The following is a 24,540-nucleotide window of genomic DNA, read 5'->3' as shown; positions in this document are numbered from 1 at the left end:
AACCAATGTCTGTTTTTTTCTTTAAAGAGCGCTGTTTGTCGACATAATTGTATTTGTGCTGCTTCTTCATCTATGTTTTCATTTCTTGTTTTCATTCTACTCATTATGCTCAATTAGTATTAAGCTTGTCATTTAAGTTTATCATGCCCGAAACGCTTTGCGTAATAGTGGCTTTAGGCATTGTATGTACTAGCTATACCTATAAGTTAAACAATCCTTGTAAATATTTATTGTATGTATGTACCTTACCTAAATAAAATTGTATTGTATTGTGTTGTTGTAACTAGAGTGGCCGCACAATACCACAGTAGTGATGGTGATGGTACAGTGAACTAGAGTGGCAGCACAACACCACAGTAGTGATGGTGGTGGTACAGTGAACTAGAGTGGCAGCACAACACCACAATAGTGATAGTGGTGGTACAGTGAACTATAGTGGCAGCACAACACCACAGTAGTGATGGTACAGTGAAACAGAGTGGCAGCACAACACCACAGTAGTGATGGTGATGGTACAGTGAACTAGAGTGGCCGCACAATACCACAGTAGTGATGGTGATGGTACAGTGAACTAGAGTGGCCGCACAATACCACAGTAGTGATGGTGATGGTGGTGGTACAGTAAACTAGAGTGGCAGCACAACACCACAGTAGTGATGGTGGTGGTACAGTGAACTAGAGTGGCAGCACAACACCACAGTAGTGATGGTGGTGGTACAGTGAACTAGAGTGGCAGCACAACACCACAGTAGTGATGGTGGTGGTACAGTGAACTAGAGTGGCAGCACAACACCACAGTAGTGATAGTGGTGGTACAGTGAACTAGAGTGGCAGCACAACACCACAGTAGTGATGGTGGTGGTACAGTGAACTAGAGTGGCAGCACAACACCACAGTAGTGATGGTCGTGGTACAGTGAACTAGAGTGGCAGCACAACACCACAGTAGTGATGGTCGTGGTACAGTGAACTAGAGTGGCAGCACAACACCACAGTAGTGATGGCGGTGGTACAGTGAACTAGAGTGGCAGCACAACACCACAGTAGTGATGGTGATGGTACAGGGAACTACAGTGGCAGCACAACACCACAGTAGTGATGGTGATGGTACAGGGAACTACAGTGGCAGCACAACACCACAGTAGTGATGGTACAGTGAACAAGAGTGGCAGCACAACACCACAGTAGTGATAGTGATGGTACAGTGAACTAGGGTGGCAGCACAACACCACAGTAGTGATGGTACAGTGAAATTGCAGTCTCCGTGGTGTAGTGGTAAGACACTCGCCTGGCGTTCCGCGAGCGCTATGTCATGGGTTCGTATCCTGGCCGGGGAGGATTTACTGGGCGCAATTCCTTAACTGTAGCCTCTGTTTAACGCAACAGTAAAATGTGTACTTGGATGAAAAAACGATTCTTCGCGGCAGGGGATCGTATTCCAGGGACCATAGGATTAAGGACTTGCCCGAAACGCTACGCGTACTAGTGGCTGTACAAGAATGTAACAACTCTTGTATATATCTCAAAAAAAAAAAAAAAAAAAAAAAAAAAAACTAGAGTGGCAGCACAACACCACAGTAGTGATGGTACAGTGAACTACAGTGGCAGCACAACACCACAGTAGTGACGGTGGTGGTACAGTGAACTAGAGTGGCAGTACAACACCATAGTAGTGATGGTACAGTGAACTGGAGTGGCAGCACAACACCACAGTAGTAATGGTACAGTGAACTAGAGTGGCAGCACAAAACCACAGTAGTAATGGTACAGTGAACTAGAGTGGCAGCACAACACCACAGTAGTGATGGTGGTGGTACAGTGAACTAGAGTGGCAGCAGAACACCATAGTAGTGATGGTGGTGGTACAGTGAACTGGAGTGGCAGCACAACACCATAGTAGTGATGGTGGTGGTACAGTGAACTAGAGTGGCAGCACAACACCACAGTAGTGTTGGTACAGTGAACTAGAGTGGCAGCACAACACCACAGTAGTGATAGTGATGGTACAGTGAACTAGGGTGGCAGCACAACACCACAGTAGTGATGGTGATGGTACAGTGAACTAGAGTGGCAGCACAACACCACAGTAGTGATGGTGATGGTACAGTGATCTAGAGTGGCAGTACAACACCACAGAAGTGATGGTGGTGGTACAGTGAACTAGAGAGGCAGCACAACAACACAGTAGTGATTGTGATGGTACAGTGAACTACAGTGGCAGTACAACACCACAGTAGTGATTGTGGTGGTACAGTGAACTAGAGTGGCAGCACAACACCACAGTAGTGATGGTGGTGGTACAGTGAACTACAGTGGCAGCACAACACCACAGTTGTGATGGTGGTGGTACAGTGAACTAGAGTGGCAGCACAACACCACAGTAGTGGCGGTGGTGGTACAGTGAACTAGAGTGGCAGTACAACACCACAGTAGTGATGGTGTTGGTACAGTGAACTAGAGTGGTAGCAGAACACCATAGTAGTGATAGTGGTTTTACAGTGAACTAGAGTGTGATGGTACAGTGAACTAGAGTGGCAGCACAACACCACAGTAGTGATGGTGGCGGTACAGTGAACTAGAGTGGCAACACAACACCACAGTAGTGATGGTGGTGGTACAGTGAACTAGAGTGGCAGCACAACACCACAGTAGTGGTGATAGTGAACTAGAGTGGCAGCACAACACCACAGTCCACCACAGTCACCTCCGTAATGTCACTGTGGTTGACTGCTGCCCTCACAACATCCAGGCCGCTCACCACATCACCGAAGACACATGACCAATGGACACCATCCTGGCGGTCCCTGGTGATGATGATGAACTGGGCACTCCTGGGACTCTCCGGACTCCACCTGGCCAACACAGCTCCTGCCCGGGCTGACTTTCGGTACTGCCCCTGGAGGTCAGGCAGCAGTGGGGCTCCTCCCTCACCATCATTACTCTCGTAGTCTCCGCCCCCCACACACTCCCCCGGCTGACCCTTGCGCCACACCTGCAACAGTTTAGTGTTGCGGTAGGTGTGGCCCCGCTGGCCCGTACACAACAACACAAACTGTCTGGCCAGTGGAGTGTCAGGGGTCAGCCGGATGGTGACCCGCCCTCTTGTTGACCCCGCCCACCCGAGGTCAAGGAACGCCAGGGTGCAGGAGGACTCCAGCACGCCCACAACCTCACTCTCCTGCAGGAAATCAAATAAATCATGCTGATAACTGTATAACAAAATGTTATCATATTAGTTATCAAAACTTAGTAAGTCAGTAATGTTAGTAAGACTAGTGGTTGTAATAAAGTTACCTGGAGGGTATGGGCGTGGTCGGGCGTGGGCTGACGCAGGAGTGGGTGGAGGTACAGCTGTCCGTCTTGTAGAGTTATCCTGGCGGAGCGGCGGCCATCTTGGTCTCCCTGGACGGCCAACACCCGGCCAGCCTCCACCAGCCTCTTGACGGCCAACACCCGGCCAGCCTCAACCAGCCTCTTGACGGGCTCACTCATCCTGCGGAGGTCCTCAACCTGTGGACAGTGTCAGCCTCATTATCATCTGTTGTCAGTGTCAGCCCCATTATCACCTGTGGTCAGTGTCAGTCCCATTATCACCTGTGGTCAGTGTCAGCCCCATTATCACCTGTGGTCAGTGTCAGTCCCATTATCACCTGTGGTCAGTGTCAGCCCCATTATCAACTGTGGACAGTGTCAGTTCTATTATCATCTGTGGACAATGTCAGCCCCATTATCACCTTTAGTCAGTGAGGGACCCATTATCAGTCAATCACACCTACAAAATTCACCACAATCAGCACATTACACTACACATAAACTGAAGCCAGTCAAGGAAAGCACCTACTGGCAAAGGGTTGTTGCTGGACCTGTAGCTCCAGCCCCCCCCCCCCTCTACTGGCAGGGGGTTGGTGCTGGACCTGTAGCTCCAGCCCCTCTCTACTGGCAAAGGGTTGTTGCTGGACCTGTAGCTACAGCCCCCCTCCCCTCTATTGGCAGAAGGTTGGTGCTGGACCTGTAGCTCCTGCCCCCCCTCTACTGGCAAAGGGTTGTTGCTGGACCTGTAGCTACAGCCCCCTCTACTGGCAGGGGGTTGGTGCTGGACCTGTAGCTCCAGTCCCCCTCTTCTGGCAGGGGGTTGGTGTTGGACCTGTAGCTCCAGCCCCCCCCCCCCTCTACTTGCAAGGAGTTGGTGCTGGACTTGTAGCTCCAGCCCCCCTCTACTGGCAAAGGGTTGGTGTTGGACCTGTAGCTGCAGCCCCCCCCCACCTCTACTGGCAGGGGGTTGGTGCTAGACCTGTAGCTCCAGCCCCCTCTACTGGCAGACGGTTGGTGCTGGACCTGTAGATCCAGTCCCCCTCTACTGGCAGGGGGATTGGTGCTGGACCTGTAGCTCCAGTCCCCCTCTACTGGCAGGGGGTTGGTGCTGGACCTGTGGCTGGATCCTGGATGCTTTGGGGATTGGTTGGTAGAGTGTCACCCCGCTCTCTGTGCCTCTGTGAGGGGGGGGGGGGCCCAGGATCCTGGGTTCAATAGAGGATCAAAGGTTCAATCACCATGCAGGACATAAATGGTTCACATGTTTCCTTTCAGCTGTTGCACCTGTTCACCTACCAGTAAATATTTATCCAAGAGGTAGGAAACTATTGTAAATTGTATGTTAAGGAAAGTCAGTAGTAGACCTTGGGGAACCTCGATAAACCTAAGAACAGGCTTCCTCTCCTCAAAACGCAACTCAATATCTTGTGATATGAACCACGAGAGAAAATAAAAAACTTACTGTTAATTGCTTCCGGGGGATCTCTCCAGTGATTTCCTGAACTTTATCCATGATGCTGGAGGCTGAGTCTCCCAGGTGTACGGGGTCAGCTGTGGCACCTGTCTCTGTGGTCATCATCTCCAGGGCCTCCCTGATGGTCTCCTGCACCTGTCATTACCAACACAAACATTAATGGTGGAGGCTGAGTCTCCCAGGTGTGCGGGGTCAGCTGTGGCACCTGTCTCTGTGGTCGTCATCTCCAGGGCCTCCCTGATGGTCTCCTGCACCTGTCATTACCAACACAAACATTAATGGTGGAGGCTGAGTCTCCCAGGTGTACGGGGTCAGCTGTGGCACCTGTCTCTGTGGTCGTCATCTCCAGGGCCTCCCTGATGGTCTCCTGCACCTGTCATTACCAACACAAACATTAATGGTGGAGGCTGAGTCTCCCAGGTGTACGGGGTCAGCTGTGGCACCTGTCTCTGTGGTCATCATCTCCAGGGCCTCCCTGATGGTCTCCTGCACCTGTCATTACCAACACAAACATTAATGGTGGAACCTGGACTATCATGAAGCATCTGGCTCTTAGTAGAGTAACTGGACTATAATGAAGCATCAGACTGAGTAAAGTAACTGCACTATAATGAAGCATCAGGCGCTGAGTAAAGTAACTGCACTATAATGAAGCATCAGGCGCTGAGTAAAGTAACTGGACTATAATGAAGCATCAGGCTCTGAGTAAAGTAACTGCACTATAATGAAGCATCAGGCTCTGAGTAAAGTAACTGGACTATAATGAAGCATCAGGCATTAAGTAAAGTAACTGGATTTTAATGAAGCATCAGGCTCTGAGTAAAGTAACTGGACTATAATGAAGCATCAGACTGAGTAAAGTAATTTGACAATATAAGTAATGTTTCTCTACACTGACCACAGTGTAGAGAAACACCAAGATGACAGTTGACTTTATTAATAAAAATGTATCAGGTATTAGAGCAAAAAGTTTCCAATATATAAAGTCAACTCTCATCTTGATGTGTCTCCATGTCAAAAGTGTTTATATAGAGGCAATACTACACTCAGTTGGGTGAGAACAATGTGACCTTCAGCAGCGTACCTTCACTGAGGTGTGGACAGTCTTGACATTTGGGAAGAGTTCCTGGCACTTCCTGAGCCAATTTTCTACCTCCATGTTGCATTGGTCAACTTCATTGATGGTCATGAATACTTCCTGTGCTGTGTTGACTGTGTCGAGGTTCCCCACCATGACCTGCAGCTGAGTCTTCCCTTCCTCTCCTTGTGTTGTCATATCCACCACACTGGTATCCTCCAGTTCCAAGAGCTTCATTGCTGACTTGTTCTGCTCTACCAGAGCACAGAGTCTGTCCTGGAGCTGGAGGTGGTGAGTCTTCCAGTCCCCCAGCTGCCCCCGGTACTCCCCCAGCTGGGACAGTACCTCTTCACAGCTAGTAATGAGGGTGCTGATGCTGCTCTTCTGCTCCTGCACCATGGAATGTAACTTCTTGCTGATTCCTCTTGCAGGAGCTTTAATGGGTTTTGCTGGTAACGTTTTCTCTGGTACAACCTCGATACCTTTTAGTTTTCTGATAAGGGCCTCCATACCATAATTAATTGGGAACTGAGTAGCAGCTGTGGCAGCGTGCTCGGCACGGCAGCTGGGGCAGGTCAGCTGCCCATTCTTGATAGCATTGTTAATACACTGGGAGCAGAATGTGCGGCCGCACGGCAGTGTGCGAGGCCGTAGCTGATTGTCATCATAACTGTTAAAACACACTGAACATTTCTCTGGGTTGTTATCCTGTGGAAAAAATATTTGGTTAAGCTAGAAGAATTTAGAACAAAAAGTAATATTACAGTATTGTACTGTATTTACCGATATAAATTACATAATATTTACATAATTTCTTTGTACAGAGGAGCCTCGGTATTTGCATTGCTCATAATTCACACTTTTCGGTATTCAGACGCTGTGTTCATGTTCGGTATTCGTCTGTTTGCTCGGCATTCAGATGTAAACACGCGTCCCTGATGCATCAGTTTCACCACAGCTGTTGTTCAGTGCACAACCCACTACACTTTTCTCTTGGATATTTTTTATATTCTTATTGTAAATAAGTCACCATGTCACCTATGAAAGTTTGTAATATGAGCCAATCAAAAAGAAAAATGGTTAGAATCACGATACAGATGAAGAAAGAACTCACAGCTAAATATGAGAGTGGTACCTGAGTGTCAGCTCTTGTTACAGAGTTTGTTATGCCTAACTCTAGTTCTCTATTAAAAGAAATGTGTGCAAAATGAGGGAAAGTGCAAACCTTTTCTTGAAATTATCACCTTGACAAACTGTGTTACAAATCTGTTGAATGACAGTGCTGTCTCACTTTAAAAACATTTTAATGCACAGGCAAAAACAATCATCCTTGGACGAGTTTCTTGTAAGGAAAACATTCAGTGAGTGTAATGAGGGAAACAGAAAAAGACAGAAAAGAGAAAGAACATCAGAAGCACAACTTCCAGAAGTTTTAATGTTAGGGAACTCCCCTGCCAAAGAACATCTCTCTTCCTCTGCCTCACTAGTTTCCACATATGCCATCAACTCTCCGAAGTACAGGTAAAGTGTAGTGTGTTAGCATTTATTCCACTTAATTATTGTATAACTATACAGTATATATTTTTGTGGTTTGGAACTGATTAATCCAATATACATTATTCCTTACTAGCTGTACTTGGCCACACGTTGCTGTGGCTCAGCAACACATGTGCGTTGTTGAGCCACAGCAACCTTCCCCCGTCTCCCAGTCCTCCCAACCATTCCCCACTCCGCCATCCCTTCGGCCTCCTAACCATCTCTCACTCCATCAACTCATCCGCCCGACAATTCCCCTCCCCCATCCCCTTATCCTCTTCACCATCACCCACTTCCCCTGTCCCCTTGTGCTCCCCACCATTCTCCATTCCCCGGTCCCCTCGTCACCATTCCCAACTCCCCCATCCCCTCATCCTTCCCACCATTACCCCCTCCCCTGTCCCCCCTCACCTCCCCCCCCCCACTCCCGTCCCCTCGTCCTCCCCACCATTCCCCACTCCCTCGTCTTATGCATTCCCAAATGATCTGATGTTCACATTAGAAAATTGGGAACATCAAATGATCTGATGTTCCCATCACTGAAATATAAGAAAAACAGTTAAAAAACAAAACAAAATGAAAAAACAAAAAAAAAACAATCTATACTCACAAAATTTACGGAATGATAAAAACACAGCTCAATTCCAATGCTATGTCACACAAAATAATTACTGTAGACACTCGATTATCCGGGATTCGAATATCCGGAAAACACCCTTATACGGTCAAAATCGTGACCGGATAAAGTTATCTCAATATCCGGCCAAAATGTCCATAGGAGCCGGAAAATCAGGTGTTTGTCCGGATAAAAATCTGGGCCGGTTAACTTGCTGCCGATGTTGCAATATCCGGACAGTCAGCCAGACAACGAGTAAATTGTCCGGATATGAAAGCCAGGCAGAGGGCCGTACCGTATTAATCCAGTACAGCTGTGGCTCGAGGCGCATGGTGTAGGCGGGGGTGGGGTGGGTGGTTGGTATCGGGGGAGAGGGGAGCGTTGGGAGGGATAACCTGGGGGGATAAAGGGGATGTGGAGCGGCCTATACACTACGGTACAGTAATTACCATTAATTTTAGAACAATTCATCATAGCCAAAAACAAAAGAAATACTAGAAAACTAAATATTTTTTCCAGTGTTCTGACATCAATTTTCGTGTTACGTCTTTCATTTTGGCATCAAATTGTGTGCAATCTAAAGGTGCTCATTTTGAAACCACACCCAGACTGATCAGTTAAAATTGTAATTTTTGACAAATATTTTAATGGATGATTTCAGACCGCGTCATCCGAGATGGCCCAGGAGAAAAACTGATGTCACTGGAAAGCGACATCGAAGCGTGAAAGTGATAATTATTAATACACTCACCAACACAGGTTAGTGACAACTGTTATAAGCCACCAGTCCCTCATAATATCCACCCCACCCTGTATGAGAGTTATAGTATTCCATACTTATACCCATGTTTGGACTGGTTTATAACCCATTAATATGCAATACAGCATGTGTAGTTAGGTAGGTAGTACTGAATTTATAAGTGTTTCAGGCTCTCCAGACAACAGTATCAACAAAAACTCCATCATTTGCTCATCATCAGCTCTACTGAACTGCCTGAAGAACAAGAAGGTCAAAACTGTTCGAGTGTAGCCCATCAACTGATTACATCAGAGATAAACTTTACTGATACTATTAAATCTATCAGAATAGATAAAAACAATCACCACAGCACCAGACAGATGCTCACTAAACTAGCTTATCCCAATGATAAGTAAGACCTCATTCAAGCAGCTATAAAATATAAAACCAATCTTTATATTAATGAGTGCCTTACCAAGCAGCGTTGATCCTCCTCTACAGACTGCATCATATTATATTAATGAGTGCCTTACCAAGCAGCGTTGATCCTCCTCTACAGACTGCATCATATTATATTAATGAGTGCCTTACCAAGCAGCGTTGATCCTCCTCTACAGACAGCATCATATTATATTAATGAGTGCCTTACCAGCAGCGTTGATCCTCCTCTACAGACTGCATCATATTATATTAATGAGTGCCTTACCAAGCAGCGTTGATCCTCCTCTACAGACAGCATCATATTATATTAATGAGTGCCTTACCAAGCAGCGTTGATCCTCCTCTACAGACAGCATCATATTATATTAATGAGTGCCTTACCAAGCAGCGTTGATCCTCCTTTACAGACTGCATCATATTATATTAATGAGTGCCTTACCAAGCAGCGTTGATCCTCCTCTACAGACAGCATCATATTATATTAATGAGTGCCTTACCAAGCAGCGTTGATCCTCCTCTACAGACTGCATCATATTCACAAACAAAACCCAAATCTTATCAAGCAGTGCTACACCAGGAATGGAACAATCATTGCTAAGAAAGAACAGCAAAAGACAAGAAATCAAAAGAGTCCAACAATTACTAACTTTCTTTGTTGATTGTGACAGAACTGGAAGTCAGCGAACTTCCAATGTCATTGTTGAGAGTAACACATGAGTGACCAAGCCTTACTGAGAGTAACACATGAGTGACCAAGCCTTACTGAGAGTAACACATGAGTGACCAAGCCTTACTGAGAGTAACACATGAGTGACCAAGCCTTACTGAGAGTAACACATGAGAGACCAAGCCTTACTGAGAGTAACACATGAGTGGCCAAGCCTTACTGAGAGTAACACATGAGTGACCAAGCCTTACTGAGAGTAACACACGAGTGACCAAGCCTTACCTTCCCTAACCATATTTATATTTAGACTTTTTATATTTGTATATTAGTTACTAAATGCTTCCTTTTTATATTATTGGCTTCAGTTACATGTAATTTGCCCTCTTATAACTGTTACTACAAACACTTCAATTTTATACAATGTAATAATTCTTTGAGTGCCTAATATGTCTAGTTACTGTATCTGATTCTTAGCTTAAAATATTTACAACTTATCCATGTATCTGTCACTACTAAGACTTCAATTTTACAAAATTTTATAAACCTTCAACTCTTAATTTGTCAATGTATCGGAATCTTTAATTCATTACTTTGTTCATTACCCGGAATCTTTAATTCATTACTTTAATTCATTACCCTGGTGACTCTCTATTACTCCCTTATCTATCCTTATCTCAACTATGGTATTTGTGCTTGGGGTTCTACTACCCAAAATCACTTACGTCCTCTAATTACCCAACACAAAGCCGCTATTAGAACAATATCCAACTCTGGCCCCAGACATCACTCGGTACCCCTACTCAAATCTCTTAATATGTTAGATATTAAGTCACTGCACATTCTCTCATGTGTATTATACATATATAAAACGCTAAACTATAATGCCAATCCTGATCTTAAAAGCTTCATAGAAGGTTGTAACAGAACCCATGAGCACCACACCAGAAATAAATACAGTTTTGATATTCCTAGAGTACGTCTTAATCAAACTAGAAATGCTCTGCAAATCAAGGGGCCCAGAATGTGGAATGACCTTCCCAACCATGTTAAAGACTGTACCTCTCTCAACCAGTTTAAGATAAAAACTAAACACTACCTAATAAATTCCCTGTAATCTACCTCACTCCTCTATTGTCAACCCATGTCTGTTATTTTCTTTTTTTTTTTTTTAATCAACACTGTTTGTCAACCTATTGTATTTTTGCTGCTTTTTCAGTCATGTTCCCCCTTTTTTTTATCTTTATTTGTATTTGTTCTCAACATCTTTTATTCTTTATGCTCAATTAGTATTAAGTTCTAGATATTAATGTTTTTCTTGCCCGAAACGCATTGCGTAATAGTGGCTTTAGGCATTGTATGTACTAGCTCTATCTATATATCAATCCATTAATGTAACATCACTTGTATGTATATACCTTACCTGAATAAACATCTGAATCTGAATCTGAATCTGAATCTTGTGAATTAAAAAATATTCATTTAATTTTTCGCTTATACATACCTGCCCATTAATATTAACTATTAGTCCTATCTGTTGTATAATATTCCTATATTGTTAATGGATTCTTAAACTTTAAGTACATGAATGTCTCCAGCCCACCCGTGTCTGTTTCTATTGCATACCCTTATCCAGCTTGTCTTATTACCATATGATATTACTGTATTACAATCTTAAGAGATTACTGAATTTTTAATTTGATTAATTATATGTATACTATTTTATTAACTGATTTGAATCTGAATCCATTTATTTATTCATAATCTTAATTATTTTTCTAATTCTCACTTTGTTCTCTCTTTCTTTGCCTGTTTATGTCTCATATCCTTGCCCAGCTTGTATTATTACCATATGATATTAATGTATTACAATAGTAATCTAATTCTTAACTTGGCTAATTATTTGTAGTCAAGTTGCATGATGGTGTTGACCTTGGCCGGCATGACAGGGCTGGTGAGAGCTGTGTACTGTACACACACTCTACATCGTCCACTTAAATATCCATATTCACTAGTATCAGACACCTGTGATAGGTCTTTGTCCAGATTTGTGTTATCAATATCACTGGCATGGTTATCTTCCAGCAATATGCCCTGTATGTCACCATCAGAGAGTGTTTTCTCAACAACACAGCTGGCTGGGGTCTGGGAGCTTGCTGTGAATACGTCTGACATGGTTGTTACCTTCAACATGAGCCTGCCCACGGCCGCCCATCTGGCAAGCTGGCAGACGCTCACTGGAGTCCTCAAGACTCATTCTTGTACCCGAGCTTTGAATCCTATAATACGCCTACAAGTGCCTTAAACAATACAAAAATATTTTTGTTGTTATTACACTATTATTATTATTACATTTGGGAGCCGGTCGGCTGAGCAGACAGCATGCTGGACTTGTGATCCTGTGGTCCTGGGTTCGATCCCAGGCGCCGGCGAGAAACAATGGGCAAAGTTTCTTTCACCCTATGCCCCTGTTACCTAGCAGTAAAATAGGTACCTGGGTGTTAGTCAGCTGTCAGAGGGCTGCTTCCTGGGGGTGGAGACCTTGTCGAGGACCGGGCCGCGGGGACACTAAAGCCCCGAAATCATCTCAAGATAACCTCAAGATAAGATATGCACACGTTATATATATAAGTATCTACATTTGTGTTCGCCATAACGAACACTATCATCACTAAATAATAGCAGTTACATATATTTGTTTTTTTAGTTGATGCTGTGGTCACAAGCTGAACAGCAATGCTGTTAGCTCATGCTGCGTGCACCAGCCATGGTGGCTCACTCAGGACTGAGGCTCTCACACCTGGGAATGTTGCCCACGATTTTCTTTTAAATGGCGTCTGTTTACTAGAGCCTTGAGGAAGGTGATGTGAACCCTGTGTAGCCGCGTGAACCCTGTGTAGCCGCGTGAACCCTGTGTAGCCGCGTGAACCCTGTGTAGCCGCGTGAACCCTGTGTAGCCGCGTGAACCCTGTGTAGCCGCGTGAACCCTGTGTAGCCGCGTGAACCCTGTGTAGCTGTGTGAACCCTGTGTAGCCGCGTGAACCCTGTGTAGCCGCGTGAACCCTGTGTAGCCGCGTGAACCCTGTGTAGCCGCGTGAACCCTGTGTAGCTGTGTGAACCCTGTGTAGCCGCGTGAACCCTGTGTAGCCGCGTGAACCCTGTGTAGCCGCGTGAACCCTGTGTAGCCGCGTGAACCCTGTGTAGCCGCGTGAACCCTGTGTAGCTGTGTGAACCCTGTGTAGCCGCGTGAACCCTGTGTAGCCGCGTGAACCCTGTGTAGCCGCGTGAACCCTGTGTAGCCGCGTGAACCCTGTGTAGCTGTGTGAACCCTGTGTAGCCGCGTGAACCCTGTGTAGCCCCGTGAACCCTGTGTAGCCCCGTGAACCCTGTGTAGCCGCGTGAACCCTGCGTAGCCCCGTGAACCCTGTGTAGCCCCGTGAACCCTGTGTAGCCGCGTGAACCCTGTGTAGCCCCGTGAACCCTGTGTAGCCCCGTGAACCCTGTGTAGCCGCGTGAACCCTGTGTAGCCGCGTGAACCCTGTGTAGCCCCGTGAACCCTGTGTAGCCCCGTGAACCCTGTGTAGCCGCGTGAACCCTGCGTAGCCCCGTGAACCCTGTGTAGCCGCGTGAACCCTGTGTAGCCGCGTGAACCCTGTGTAGCCGCGTGAACTCTGTGTAGCCGCGTGAACCCTGTGTAGCCGCGTGAACTCTGTGTAGCCCGTGAACCCTGTGTAGCCCGTGAACCCTGTGTAGCCCCGTGAACCCTGCGTAGCCGCGTGAACTCTGTGTAGCCGCGTGAACCCTGTGTAGCCGCGTGAACTCTGTGTAGCCGCGTGAACCCTGTGTAGCCGCGTGAACCCTGTGTAGCCGCGTGAACCCTGTGTAGCCGCGTGAACCCTGTGTAGCCGCGTGAACCCTGTGTAGCCCCGTGAACCCTGTGTAGCCCCGTGAACCCTGTGTAGCCGCGTGAACCCTGTGTAGCCGCGTGAACCCTGTGTAGCTGTGTGAACTCTGTGTAGCCGCGTGAACCCTGTGTAGCTGTGTGAACCCTGTGTAGCTGTGTGAACTCTGTGTAGGCGCGTGAACTCTGTGTAGCCGCGTGAACTCTGTGTAGCCGCGTGAACCCTGTGTAGCTGTGTGAACCCTGTGTAGCTGTGTGAACCCTGTGTAGCCGCGTGAACCCTGTGTAGCTGTGTGAACCCTGTGTAGCCGCGTGAACTCTGTGTAGCCGCGTGAACTCTGTGTAGCCGCGTGAACCCTGTGTAGCTGTGTGAACCCTGTGTAGCTGTGTGAACCCTGTGTAGCCGCGTGAACCCTGTGTAGCTGTGTGAACCCTGTGTAGCCGCGTGAACCCAGTGTAGCCCCGTGAACCCTGTGTAGCCGCGTGAACCCTGCGTAGCCGCGTGAACCCTGTGTAGCCGCGTGAACCCTGCGTAGCCCCGTGAACCCTGTGTAGCCGCGTGAACCCTGTGTAGCCCCGTGAACCCTGTGTAGCCGCGTGAACCCTGTGTAGCCGCGTGAACCCTGTGTAGCCCCGTGAACCCTGTGTAGCCCCGTGAACCCTGTGTAGCTGTGTGAACCCTGCGTAGCCCCGTGAACCCTGTGTAGCCGCGTGAACCCTGCGTAGCCCCGTGAACCCTGTGTAGCCGCGTGAACCCTGTGTAGCCCCGTGAACCCTGTGTAGCCCCGTGAACCCTGTGTAGCTGTGTGAACCCTGCGTAGCCCCGTGAACCCTGTGTAGCCGCGTGAACCCTGCGTAGCCCCGTGAACCCTGTGTAGCCGCGTGAACCCTGTGTAGCCCCGTGAACCCTGTGTAGCCGCGTGAACCCTGTGTAGCCGCGTGAACCCTGTGTAGCCGCGTGAACCCTGCGTAGCCGCGTGAACCCTGTGTAGCCCCGTGAACCCTGTGTAGCCCCGTGAACTCTGTGTAGCCGCGTGAACCCTGTGTAGCCGCGTGAACTCTGTGTAGCCCCGTGAACCCTGTGTAGCCGCGTGAACCCTGTGTAGCCCCGTGAACCCTGTGTAGCCCCGTGAACCCTGTGTAGCTGTGTGAACCCTGCGTAGCCGCGTGAACCCTGTGTAGCCGCGTGAACCCTGCGTAGCCGCGTGAACCCTGTGTAGCCCCGTGAACCCTGTGTAGCCCCGTGAACTCTGTGTAGCCGCGTGAACCCTGTGTAGCCGCGTGAACCCTGTGTAGCCGCGTGAACCCTGTGTAGCCGCGTGAACCCTGTGTAGCCCCGTGAACCCTGTGTAGCCGCGTGAACCCTGTGTAGCCGCGTGAACCCTGTGTAGCCGCGTGAACTCTGTGTAGCCGCGTGAACCCTGCGTAGCCCCGTGAACCCTGTGTAGCCGCGTGAACCCTGTGTAGCCGCGTGAACCCTGTGTAGCCGCGTGAACCCTGCGTAGCCGCGTGAACCCTGTGTAGCCCCGTGAACCCTGCGTAGCCGCGTGAACCCTGTGTAGCCGCGTGAACCCTGCGTAGCCGCGTGAACCCTGTGTAGCCCCGTGAACCCTGTGTAGCCCCGTGAACTCTGTGTAGCCGCGTGAACCCTGTGTAGCCGCGTGAACCCTGTGTAGCCGCGTGAACCCTGTGTAGCCCCGTGAACCCTGTGTAGCCCCGTGAACCCTGTGTAGCCCCGTGAACCCTGTGTAGCCCCGTGAACCCTGTGTAGCCCCGTGAACCCTGTGTAGCCCCGTGAACCCTGTGTAGCCCCGTGAACCCTGTGTAGCCGCGTGAACCCTGTGTAGCCGCGTGAACCCTGTGTAGCCGCGTGAACTCTGTGTAGCCGCGTGAACCCTGTGTAGCCGCGTGAACCCTGTGTAGCCGCGTGAACCCTGTGTAGCCGCGTGAACCCTGTGTAGCCGTGTGAACCCTGTGTAGCCACGTGAACCCTGTGTAGCCGCGTGAACCCTGTGTAGCCGCGTGAACCCTGTGTAGCCGCGTGAACCCTGTGTAGCCGCGTGAACCCTGTGTAGCCCCGTGAACCCTGTGTAGCCCCGTGAACCCTGTGTAGCCCCGTGAACCCTGTGTAGCCGCGTGAACCCTGCGTAGCCCCGTGAACCCTGTGTAGCCGCGTGAACCCTGTGTAGCCGCGTGAACCCTGCGTAGCCCCGTGAACCCTGTGTAGCCGCGTGAACTCTGTGTAGCCGCGTGAACCCTGTGTAGCCCCGTGAACCCTGTGTAGCCGCGTGAACTCTGTGTAGCCGCGTGAACTCTGTGTAGCCGCGTGAACTCTGTGTAGCCGCGTGAACCCTGTGTAGCTGTGTGAACCCTGTGTAGCTGTGTGAACCCTGTGTAGCCGCGTGAACCCTGTGTAGCTGTGTGAACCCTGTGTAGCCGCGTGAACCCTGTGTAGCCCCGTGAACCCTGTGTAGCCGCGTGAACCCTGTGTAGCCGCGTGAACCCTGTGTAGCCCCGTGAACCCTGTGTAGCCCCGTGAACCCTGTGTAGCCGCGTGAACCCTGTGTAGCCCCGTGAACCCTGTGTAGCCCCGTGAACCCTGTGTAGCCGCGTGAACCCTGTGTAGCCGCGTGAACCCTGTGTAGCCGCGTGAACTCTGTGTAGCCGCGTGAACTCTGTGTAGCCGCGTGAACCCTGTGTAGCCGCGTGAACCCTGTGTAGCCCCGTGAACCCTGTGTAGCCGCGTGAACTCTGTGTAGCCGCGTGAACCCTGTGTAGCCGCGTGAACCCTGTGTAGCCGCGTGAACCCTGTGTAGCCGCGTGAACCCTGTGTAGCCGCGTGAACCCTGTGTAGCCGCGTGAACTCTGTGTAGCCGCGTGAACCCTGTGTAGCCGCGTGAACCCTGTGTAGCCGCGTGAACCCTGTGTAGCCGCGTGAACCCTGTGTAGCCGCGTGAACCCTGTGTAGCCGCGTGAACTCTGTGTAGCCGCGTGAACTCTGTGTAGCCGCGTGAACCCTGTGTAGCCCCGTGAACCCTGTGTAGCCCCGTGAACCCTGTGTAGCCCCGTGAACCCTGCGTAGCCGCGTGAACCCTGTGTAGCCGCGTGAACTCTGTGTAGCCGCGTGAACCCTGTGTAGCCGCGTGAACTCTGTGTAGCCGCGTGAACTCTGTGTAGCCGCGTGAACCCTGTGTAGCCACGTGAACCCTGTGTAGCCGCGTGAACCCTGTGTAGCCGCGTGAACCCTGTGTAGCCGCGTGAACCCTGCGTAGCCCCGTGAACCCTGTGTAGCCGCGTGAACCCTGTGTAGCCGCGTGAACCCTGTGTAGCCGCGTGAACCCTGTGTAGCCGCGTGAACCCTGTGTAGCCGCGTGAACCCTGTGTAGCCGCGTGAACCCTGTGTAGCCGCGTGAACCCTGTGTAGCCGCGTGAACCCTGTGTAGCCGCGTGAACCCTGTGTAGCCGCGTGAACTCTGTGTAGCCGCGTGAACTCTGTGTAGCCCCGTGAACCCTGTGTAGCCCCGTGAACCCTGTGTAGCCGCGTGAACCCTGTGTAGCTGTGTGAACCCTGTGTAGCCGTGTGAACCCTGTGTAGCTGTGTGAACCCTGTGTAGCTGTGTGAACCCTGTGTAGCCGCGTGAACCCTGTGTAGCTGTGTGAACTCTGTGTAGCTGTGTGAACCCTGTGTAGCCGCGTGAACCCTGTGTAGCTGTGTGAACTCTGTGTAGCCGCGTGAACCCTGTGTAGCTGTGTGAACCCTGTGTAGCTGTGTGAACCCTGTGTAGCCGCGTGAACCCTGTGTAGCTGTGTGAACTCTGTGTAGCCGCGTGAACCCTGTGTAGCTGTGTGAACCCTGTGTAGCTGTGTGAACTCTGTGTAGCCGCGTGAACCCTGTGTAGCTGTGTGAACCCTGTGTAGCTGTGTGAACTCTGTGTAGCCGCGTGAACTCTGTGTAGCCGCGTGAACTCTGTGTAGCCGCGTGAACCCTGTGTAGCTGTGTGAACCCTGTGTAGCTGTGTGAACCCTGTGTAGCCGCGTGAACCCTGTGTAGCTGTGTGAACCCTCTGTAGCCGCGTGAACCCTGTGTAGCCCCGTGAACCCTGTGTAGCCGCGTGAACCCTGTGTAGCCGCGTGAACCCTGTGTAGCTGTGTGAACCCTGTGTAGCCGCGTGAACCCTGTGTAGCCCCGTGAACCCTGTGTAGCCGCGTGAACCCTGTGTAGCCCCGTGAACCCTGTGTAGCCCCGTGAACCCTGTGTAGCCGCGTGAACCCTGTGTAGCCGCGTGAACCCTGTGTTTAATACTTTTAAATCTTACACGGTACTTTAACATGTATATATACAATGTACGATGTGCAGACTGTTAGACCAAAAGTGTATACAAACAATTTGTGCTGTTAAAGGGTCAAGGTGCTATGTGCAGTTCAGAGGGTTAATACACTCACAATCACTGGGTATTGACAACAACATGATAAACACACACACTGGTGGTACAGTAAGAATAAAATTGTCCTTACCATCATTAATGGGCAGAAGTTGTGTTTGCTATCGTCCTGGGTAGCCGAGCAGAGACTGGAAGCAGTATTACCTATTAGGGCAAAAAAACAAATAATTTAAGGTTTCTATGACTAAATTTCTCCCACCAAAACATAGTAAATATTTAGAATAATTAAAAACGAAATTTTAGGTATTGTACTTTGAGCAGAAGTTGAGAGTGTGAACAAGTTTAAGAAGAGCTGGTAGGAGTAAGGAGGGTGGGCAGGAGTAAGGAGGGTGGGCAGGAGTAAGGAGGGTGGGCAGGAGTAAGGAGGGTGGGTAGGAGTAAGGAGGGTGGGCAGGAGTAAGGAGGGTGGGCAGGAGTAAGGAGGGTGGGCAGGAGTAAGGAGGGTGGGCAGGAGTAAGGAGGGTGGGCAGGAGTAAGGAGGGTGGGCAGGAGTAAGGAGGGTGGGCAGGAGTAAGGAGGGTGGGCAGGAGTAAGGAGGGTGGGCAGGAGTAAGGAGGGTGGGCAGGAGTAAGGAGGGTGGGCAGGAGTAAGGAGGGTGGGCAGGAGTAAGGAGGGTGGGTAGGAGTAAGGAGGGTGGGCAGGAGTAAGGAGGGTGGGCAGGAGTAAGGAGGATGGGCAGGAGTAAGGAGGGTAGGCAGGAGTAAGGATGGTGGGCAGGAGTAAGGAGGGTGGGCAGGAGTAAGGAGGGTGGGCTGGAGTAAGGAGGGTGGGCAGGAGTAAGGAGGGTGGGCAGGAGTAAGGAGGGTGGGCAGGAGTAAGGAGGGTGGGCAGGAGTAAGGAGGGTGGGCAGGAGTAAGGAGGGTGGGCAGGAGTAAGGAGGGTGGGTAGGAGTAAGGAGGGTGGGCAGGAGTAAAGAGGGTGGGCAGGAGTAAGGAGGGTGGGCAGGAGTAAGGAGGGTGGGCAGGAGTAAGGATGGTGGGCAGGAGTAAGGAGGGTGGGCAGGAGTAAGGAGGGTGGGCAGGAGTAAGGAGGGTGGGCAGGAGTAAGGAGGGTGGGCAGGAGTACGAAGGGTGGGCAGGAGTAAGGAGGGTGGGCAGGAGTAAGGAGGGTGGGCAGGAGTAAGGAGGGTGGGCAGGAGTAAGGAGGGTGGGCAGGAGTAAGGAGGGTGGGTAGGAGTAAGGAGGGTGGGCAGGAGTAAGGAGGGTGGGCAGGAGTAAGGAGGGTGGGCAGGAGTAAAGATGGTGGGCAGGAGTACGAAGGGTGGGCAGGAGTAAGGAGGGTGGGCAGGAGTACGAAGGGTGGGCAGGAGTAAGGAGGGTGGGCAGGAGTAAGGAGGGTGGGCAGGAGTAAGGAGGGTGGGCAGGAGTACGAAGGGTGGGCAGGAGTAAGGAGGGTGGGCAGGAGTAAGGAGGGTGGGCAGGAGTAAGGAGGGTGGGCAGGAGTAAAGATGGTGGGCAGGAGTACGAAGGGTGGGCAGGAGTAAGGAGGGTGGGCAGGAGTACGAAGGGTGGGCAGGAGTAAGGAGGGTGGGCAGGAGTAAGGAGGGTGGGCAGGAGTAAGGAGGGTGGGCAGGAGTACGAAGGGTGGGCAGGAGTAAGGAGGGTGGGCAGGAGTAAGGAGGGTGGGCAGGAGTAAGGAGGGTGGGCAGGAGTACGAAGGGTGGGCAGGAGTAAGGAGGGTGGGCAGGAGTAAGGAGGGTGGGCAGGAGTAAGGAGGGTGGGCAGGAGTAAAGATGGTGGGCAGGAGTACGAAGGGTGGGCAGGAGTAAGGAGGGTGGGCAGGAGTACGAAGGGTGGGCAGGAGTAAGGAGGGTGGGTAGGAGTAAGGAGGGTGGGCAGGAGTACGAAGGGTGGGCAGGAGTAAGGAGGGTGGGCAGGAGTAAGGAGGGTGGGCAGGAGTAAGGAGGGTGGGCAGGAGTAAGGAGGGTGGGCAGGAGTAAGGAGGGTGGGCAGGAGTAAGGAGGGTGGGCAGGAGTAAGGAGGGTGGGCAGTAGTAAGGAGGGTGGGCAGGAGTAAGGAGGGTGGGCAGGAGTAAGGAGGGTGGGCAGGAGTAAGAAGGGTGGGCAGGAGTAAGGAGGGTAGGCAGGAGTAAGGAGGGTGGGCAGGAGTAAGGAGGGTGGGCAGGAGTAAGGAGGGTGGGCAGGAGTAAGGAGGGTGGGCAGGAGTAGGGAGGGTGGGCAGGAGTAGGGAGGGTGGGCAGGAGTAGAGAGGGTGGGCAGGAGTAAGGAGGGTGGGCAGGAGTAAGGGGGGTGGGCAGGAGTAAGGAGGGTGGGCAGGAGTAGGGAGGGTGGGCAGGAGTAGGGAGGGTGGGCAGGAGTAAGGAGGGTGGGCAGGAGTAAGGGGGGTGGGCAGGAGTAAGGGGGATGGGCAGGAGTAAGGGGGTAGGCAGGAGTAAGGAGGGTGGGCAGGAGTAAGGGGGGTGGGCAGGAGTAAGGGGGGTGGGCAGGAGTAAGGGGGTAGGCAGGAGTTAGAAGGGTGGGCAGGAGTAGGGAGGGTAAGGAAGGCGAGGAGGGCAAGGAGGGACCCTGTCTAGCAGGGAAGGAGGGAGTCAGGCTATGAGTGGGTGGGCAAGCAGGGAGGCTGGAGTGAGTGTCCACCCACCTGCAAACTTGCTCATCCACTCCACCCATCTGCCTGCCATCCATCCATCCAGCCCACTTTCCTGCCAGCCATCCAGCCCACCAACTCACCACCCATCTGCCCGCCCACTTGCCCTGCCCACCTTCCTGCCAGGCAGCTACCCACCCAGCTCACCCACCCATCTGCCCGCCCACTTGCCCTGCCCACCTTCCTGCCAGGCAGCTACCCACCCAGCTCACCACCCACCCAGCACCACACACTAATTATAGTGTGTGTGGAAAATCAAATCACGTTGGCTGTGATACATAAAGATTGTGAATGTTAATTTTTTTCTTCCCCGGTAAAACTCGGCTAATACGGATGTTGGGCTTAACTGGATAGGGGTCCTTCCCATATAGTCTGGATAATCGAGTTCATACAGTATATATAATATATTACCCAGGATATATGACCTCTATCAAGCATATTCAGGTCATTTTTACATATTATTTAGCACTAATAACTAACCTTGCTTACAACTATTCTAATACTTCATTTCAAGTCCAAAACAAGGCATACATACACTTATATTATTAAACCTCTTGTCTAGGAATACTTTATATAAATCAGCCAAGCCTACTCAGGCCACACTCACTGAATGAAAGGTTTCTGATCTTTCCATATGAAAACACTCATAATAATGCCAGATTATTTTAACCATTGAGAACCCACGTAATAGTGTGCAAGAGGCAGAGGTGTAATTAACGGAGGGAAGCGCGATCACAAGTTAGGTATCCAGTGTAAGTTATTTCTTATAAGACATTCAGGTATTCATAATTAAACATCTTATGGGAAAATATATATGATTCTGTAATGAGAAAATGTGGCTAACTCTACAGTAGACGGAAAAACACAAAAATTTACGTATTGAAATCACAAATTTAAATAGAATAAACCTAACAAATGAGGTATAGAGGCAGCTTGTAATGTGATTCATTGACCACTTGGAAATGCAAATGCATTTTACCTTCAAATAATACAATGACATACGTTAGCTTGAATTTTCATGGAGTGATTCGCATACATATTCATTCATTCACTCTCTCTCTCTCTCTCTCTCTCTCTCTCTCTCTCTCTCTCATTAATTACAACAATTATTATTATAATTATTATTATAATAATAATATAATTAACGACAGCCACTTGGTTTGTAAACTTAAGTTATCTAAAAGTTCCAGTTTCCGGATTGGGTTAGTGAGTCATGCTACAGGAACTAAGTTCGGGCGGCGGAGGCGGTCCACCAAGCTGCGTGGCGCCGGCCTCCGTGCACCGTGTCCGCTCCTAATGTACACGTTGTGTCAGTGAAGGCTGACTGGTCGGTGCTGGGGTGGGAGGCAGTAAGTGCGAGAGTGGGAGTATTAGTGAGAGAAGGAGGGAGGGAGAGATGCTAGGAGGTGGGCAGGGAGGCAGGGAGGGAGTGACTGGGAGGAGGGAGGCAGGCAGGGGGGAGGGGGTGAAGGAGGGAGGGAGGCAGGCAGGGGGGGAGGGGGTGAAGGAGGGAGGGAGGCTGGGAAGTTTATTAAACAAATCCATTTTTACTAATGAGTTACAGACAGTTGAAGTACGTGACCTTGAAGCAGGGAGAGTGAGTATGGGATGTAGGGGGGGGAGGGTTTCGGTGGTGGGGGGGGGGTGTCGGTGGTGGGGGGGGGCCATCTCTCTCCGATAAGCCTATCACACTCGACCCCGTTAGCCAGATTTGTTTCTTAAATTCTACATGTACATCATCATATATATTTTCCGTTACAGATCATGTTTAGTATTATTATTAGAGTAATATAAAGTTATATAAATACTTATTTCATGAAGCCGGTCGGCCGAGCGGACAGCACGCTGGACACGTGATCCTGTGGTCCTGGGTTCGATCTCGGGCGCTGGCGAGAAACAATGGGCAAAGTTTCTTTCATCCTATGCCCCTGTTACCTAGCAGTAAAATAGGTACCTGGGAGTTAGTCAGCTGTCACGGGCTGCTTCTTGGGGTGGAGGCCTGGTCGAGGACCGGACCACGGGGACACTAAAGCCCCGAAATCATCTCAAGATAACCTCTCAAGATGATTGTTTTTTTGTATTATATGGAAATTCTCCAGACTATCTCTGGCTGGCAGTCTACTGAGCCTCCGACCAGAACGGTCTCCTGGGGGGGGGGGGGGGGGGAGGTGCAACCGTGAGGGAGTGGGGGGGAGAGCAACAGTGAGGGTGTGGGGGGGGGGGAGGTGCAACCGTGAGGGAGTGGGGGGAGAGCAACAGTGAGGGTGTGTGGGGGGGGGGAGGAACAGTGAGGGTGTGTGGGGGGGAGCAACAGTGAGGGTGTGTAACAATGCCATTGGCCTACGTCCACACCCCAACAATTGCATGTTGAGGTGTAAGACAATGGTGGAGCAGAAAGTACTCAAGTACTTACGGAGGATGATGAGAGTGCGAGGAACAAGGTGGTCAGGTGGAGCCAGTGACTCCTTCCTTCAACAGTTTTGTCTCTCCCTCGTGGTATATCCTCAATGTCTTCAGTGGTGTGGCCTCACCACACACTTACACTGCCATAAGTGTCCTGAGAGTACTGTGAGAGGGACAATTTGGCGGGTATTGTGGTCACAGGAGACCGTCTCTAAGACAGTGAGGAGCATCAGTGTTATCTTCTTCATGATGGTAGCTGCAGTTCTTATCAGAGTTGTTGTTGGTGATTAAGTGGCGACATTGCTATCAGTTGAGGAGCGGCAGTGTTATCTCACGGGTCGTCGTCTACACCTCGTGTAGCAGCTTGCTTTTGTTGTGATGACGTCACTCGCTCGCTTGCCCGCCATCTTGCTCCGGACATTTTCTTTGGTTACTGATCTTTCCCAAAACTGACTTTTTAATTTTGTTTATTTATATACACAGGAGTTTATTTATTTATATATATATACAAGAAGGTGCAATAGGTTTATGAGAGTACATAGCATTGATGTTTTTACATTCTTGTAAAGCCACTAGCACACACAATATTTCGGGCAGGTCCTTAATCAGATAATTTTAAAACACTTTCGAGTTCCACTAACTGACTATCTTGTCACTCAATCTTCTACTGAATAGCTTCCAACGACGCAGCACTGAATCACTCATTAATCACATCACATCTTTACCATTGTGATCATTGCTGTCTTATATGTGCTGTCAATCTGCTGTATGGCGTCTATTAACCTTGTTTAAATTACTAATCAAGCTGTCAATGTAATCAATCAGAGCTTTAATATAACAATGTGCTTTAATATACCTACTTACTCTCTCATCTCATTTTTCTCTTGTAATGTATCTTTATCATTTATCAATTCTGATTGAAATTACCTACTTAAAATTATCTGCTAGATTAAGGACCTGCCCGAAACGCTGTGCGTACTAGTGGCTTTACAAGAATGTAAATACTGTATTATCCAATGTATTCTCACAAACCCAATGTACCTTCTTGTATATATATAAATAAATAAATAAATAAATAAATTAAAATATTTGTTAAAAATTTAAATTTTATCAGATCAATCTGGTAGTGGTTTTAAAATAAGCGCCTTTAGATTGCACACAATTTGATACCAAAATGAAAGATATAACATGAAACTTGATATCCGAACTTCTGAAAGATTATAAATAGGCTTTTGGTCAAAATATTAAAATATTTGTTAAAATTCTATTTATTGTCCTATTATCTTGGGACTAGTTTTAAAATGCGCGCCTTTTTATTGCGAACAATTT

General features: G+C 49.6%; 2 protein-coding genes across 2 annotated transcripts; both read right to left on the bottom strand.

Annotated features, from left to right (window-relative positions):
• Positions 1–1,544: 1,544 nt before the first annotated feature.
• Positions 1,545–4,916, bottom strand: LOC138372368 (uncharacterized). Its single transcript, XM_069337669.1, has 3 exons — positions 4,774–4,916; positions 3,294–3,509; positions 1,545–3,177 (listed from the first exon to the last, which is right to left on the bottom strand). Exons 1-3 carry the CDS (start codon positions 4,888–4,890, stop codon positions 2,665–2,667), a joined length of 846 nt encoding a protein of 281 aa, XP_069193770.1. The 5' UTR covers positions 4,891–4,916; the 3' UTR covers positions 1,545–2,664.
• A 181-nt stretch (positions 4,917–5,097) lies between these two features.
• Positions 5,098–23,449, bottom strand: LOC138372371 (uncharacterized). Its single transcript, XM_069337671.1, has 4 exons — positions 23,222–23,449; positions 18,276–18,346; positions 5,870–6,571; positions 5,098–5,277 (listed from the first exon to the last, which is right to left on the bottom strand). The coding sequence occupies exons 2-4, from the start codon at positions 18,279–18,281 to the stop codon at positions 5,125–5,127; spliced, it is 861 nt and encodes a 286-aa protein (XP_069193772.1). The 5' UTR covers positions 18,282–18,346; positions 23,222–23,449; the 3' UTR covers positions 5,098–5,124.
• Positions 23,450–24,540: the final 1,091 nt, after the last annotated feature.

The sequence above is a fragment of the Procambarus clarkii genome, chromosome 38 (genome assembly GCF_040958095.1).
Source record: "Procambarus clarkii isolate CNS0578487 chromosome 38, FALCON_Pclarkii_2.0, whole genome shotgun sequence".
Taxonomy (NCBI): Eukaryota; Metazoa; Arthropoda; class Malacostraca; order Decapoda; family Cambaridae; genus Procambarus; species Procambarus clarkii.
The sequence above is the reverse complement of the archived record's forward strand: the minus strand, read 5'-3'. Positions and strand labels throughout refer to the sequence as shown.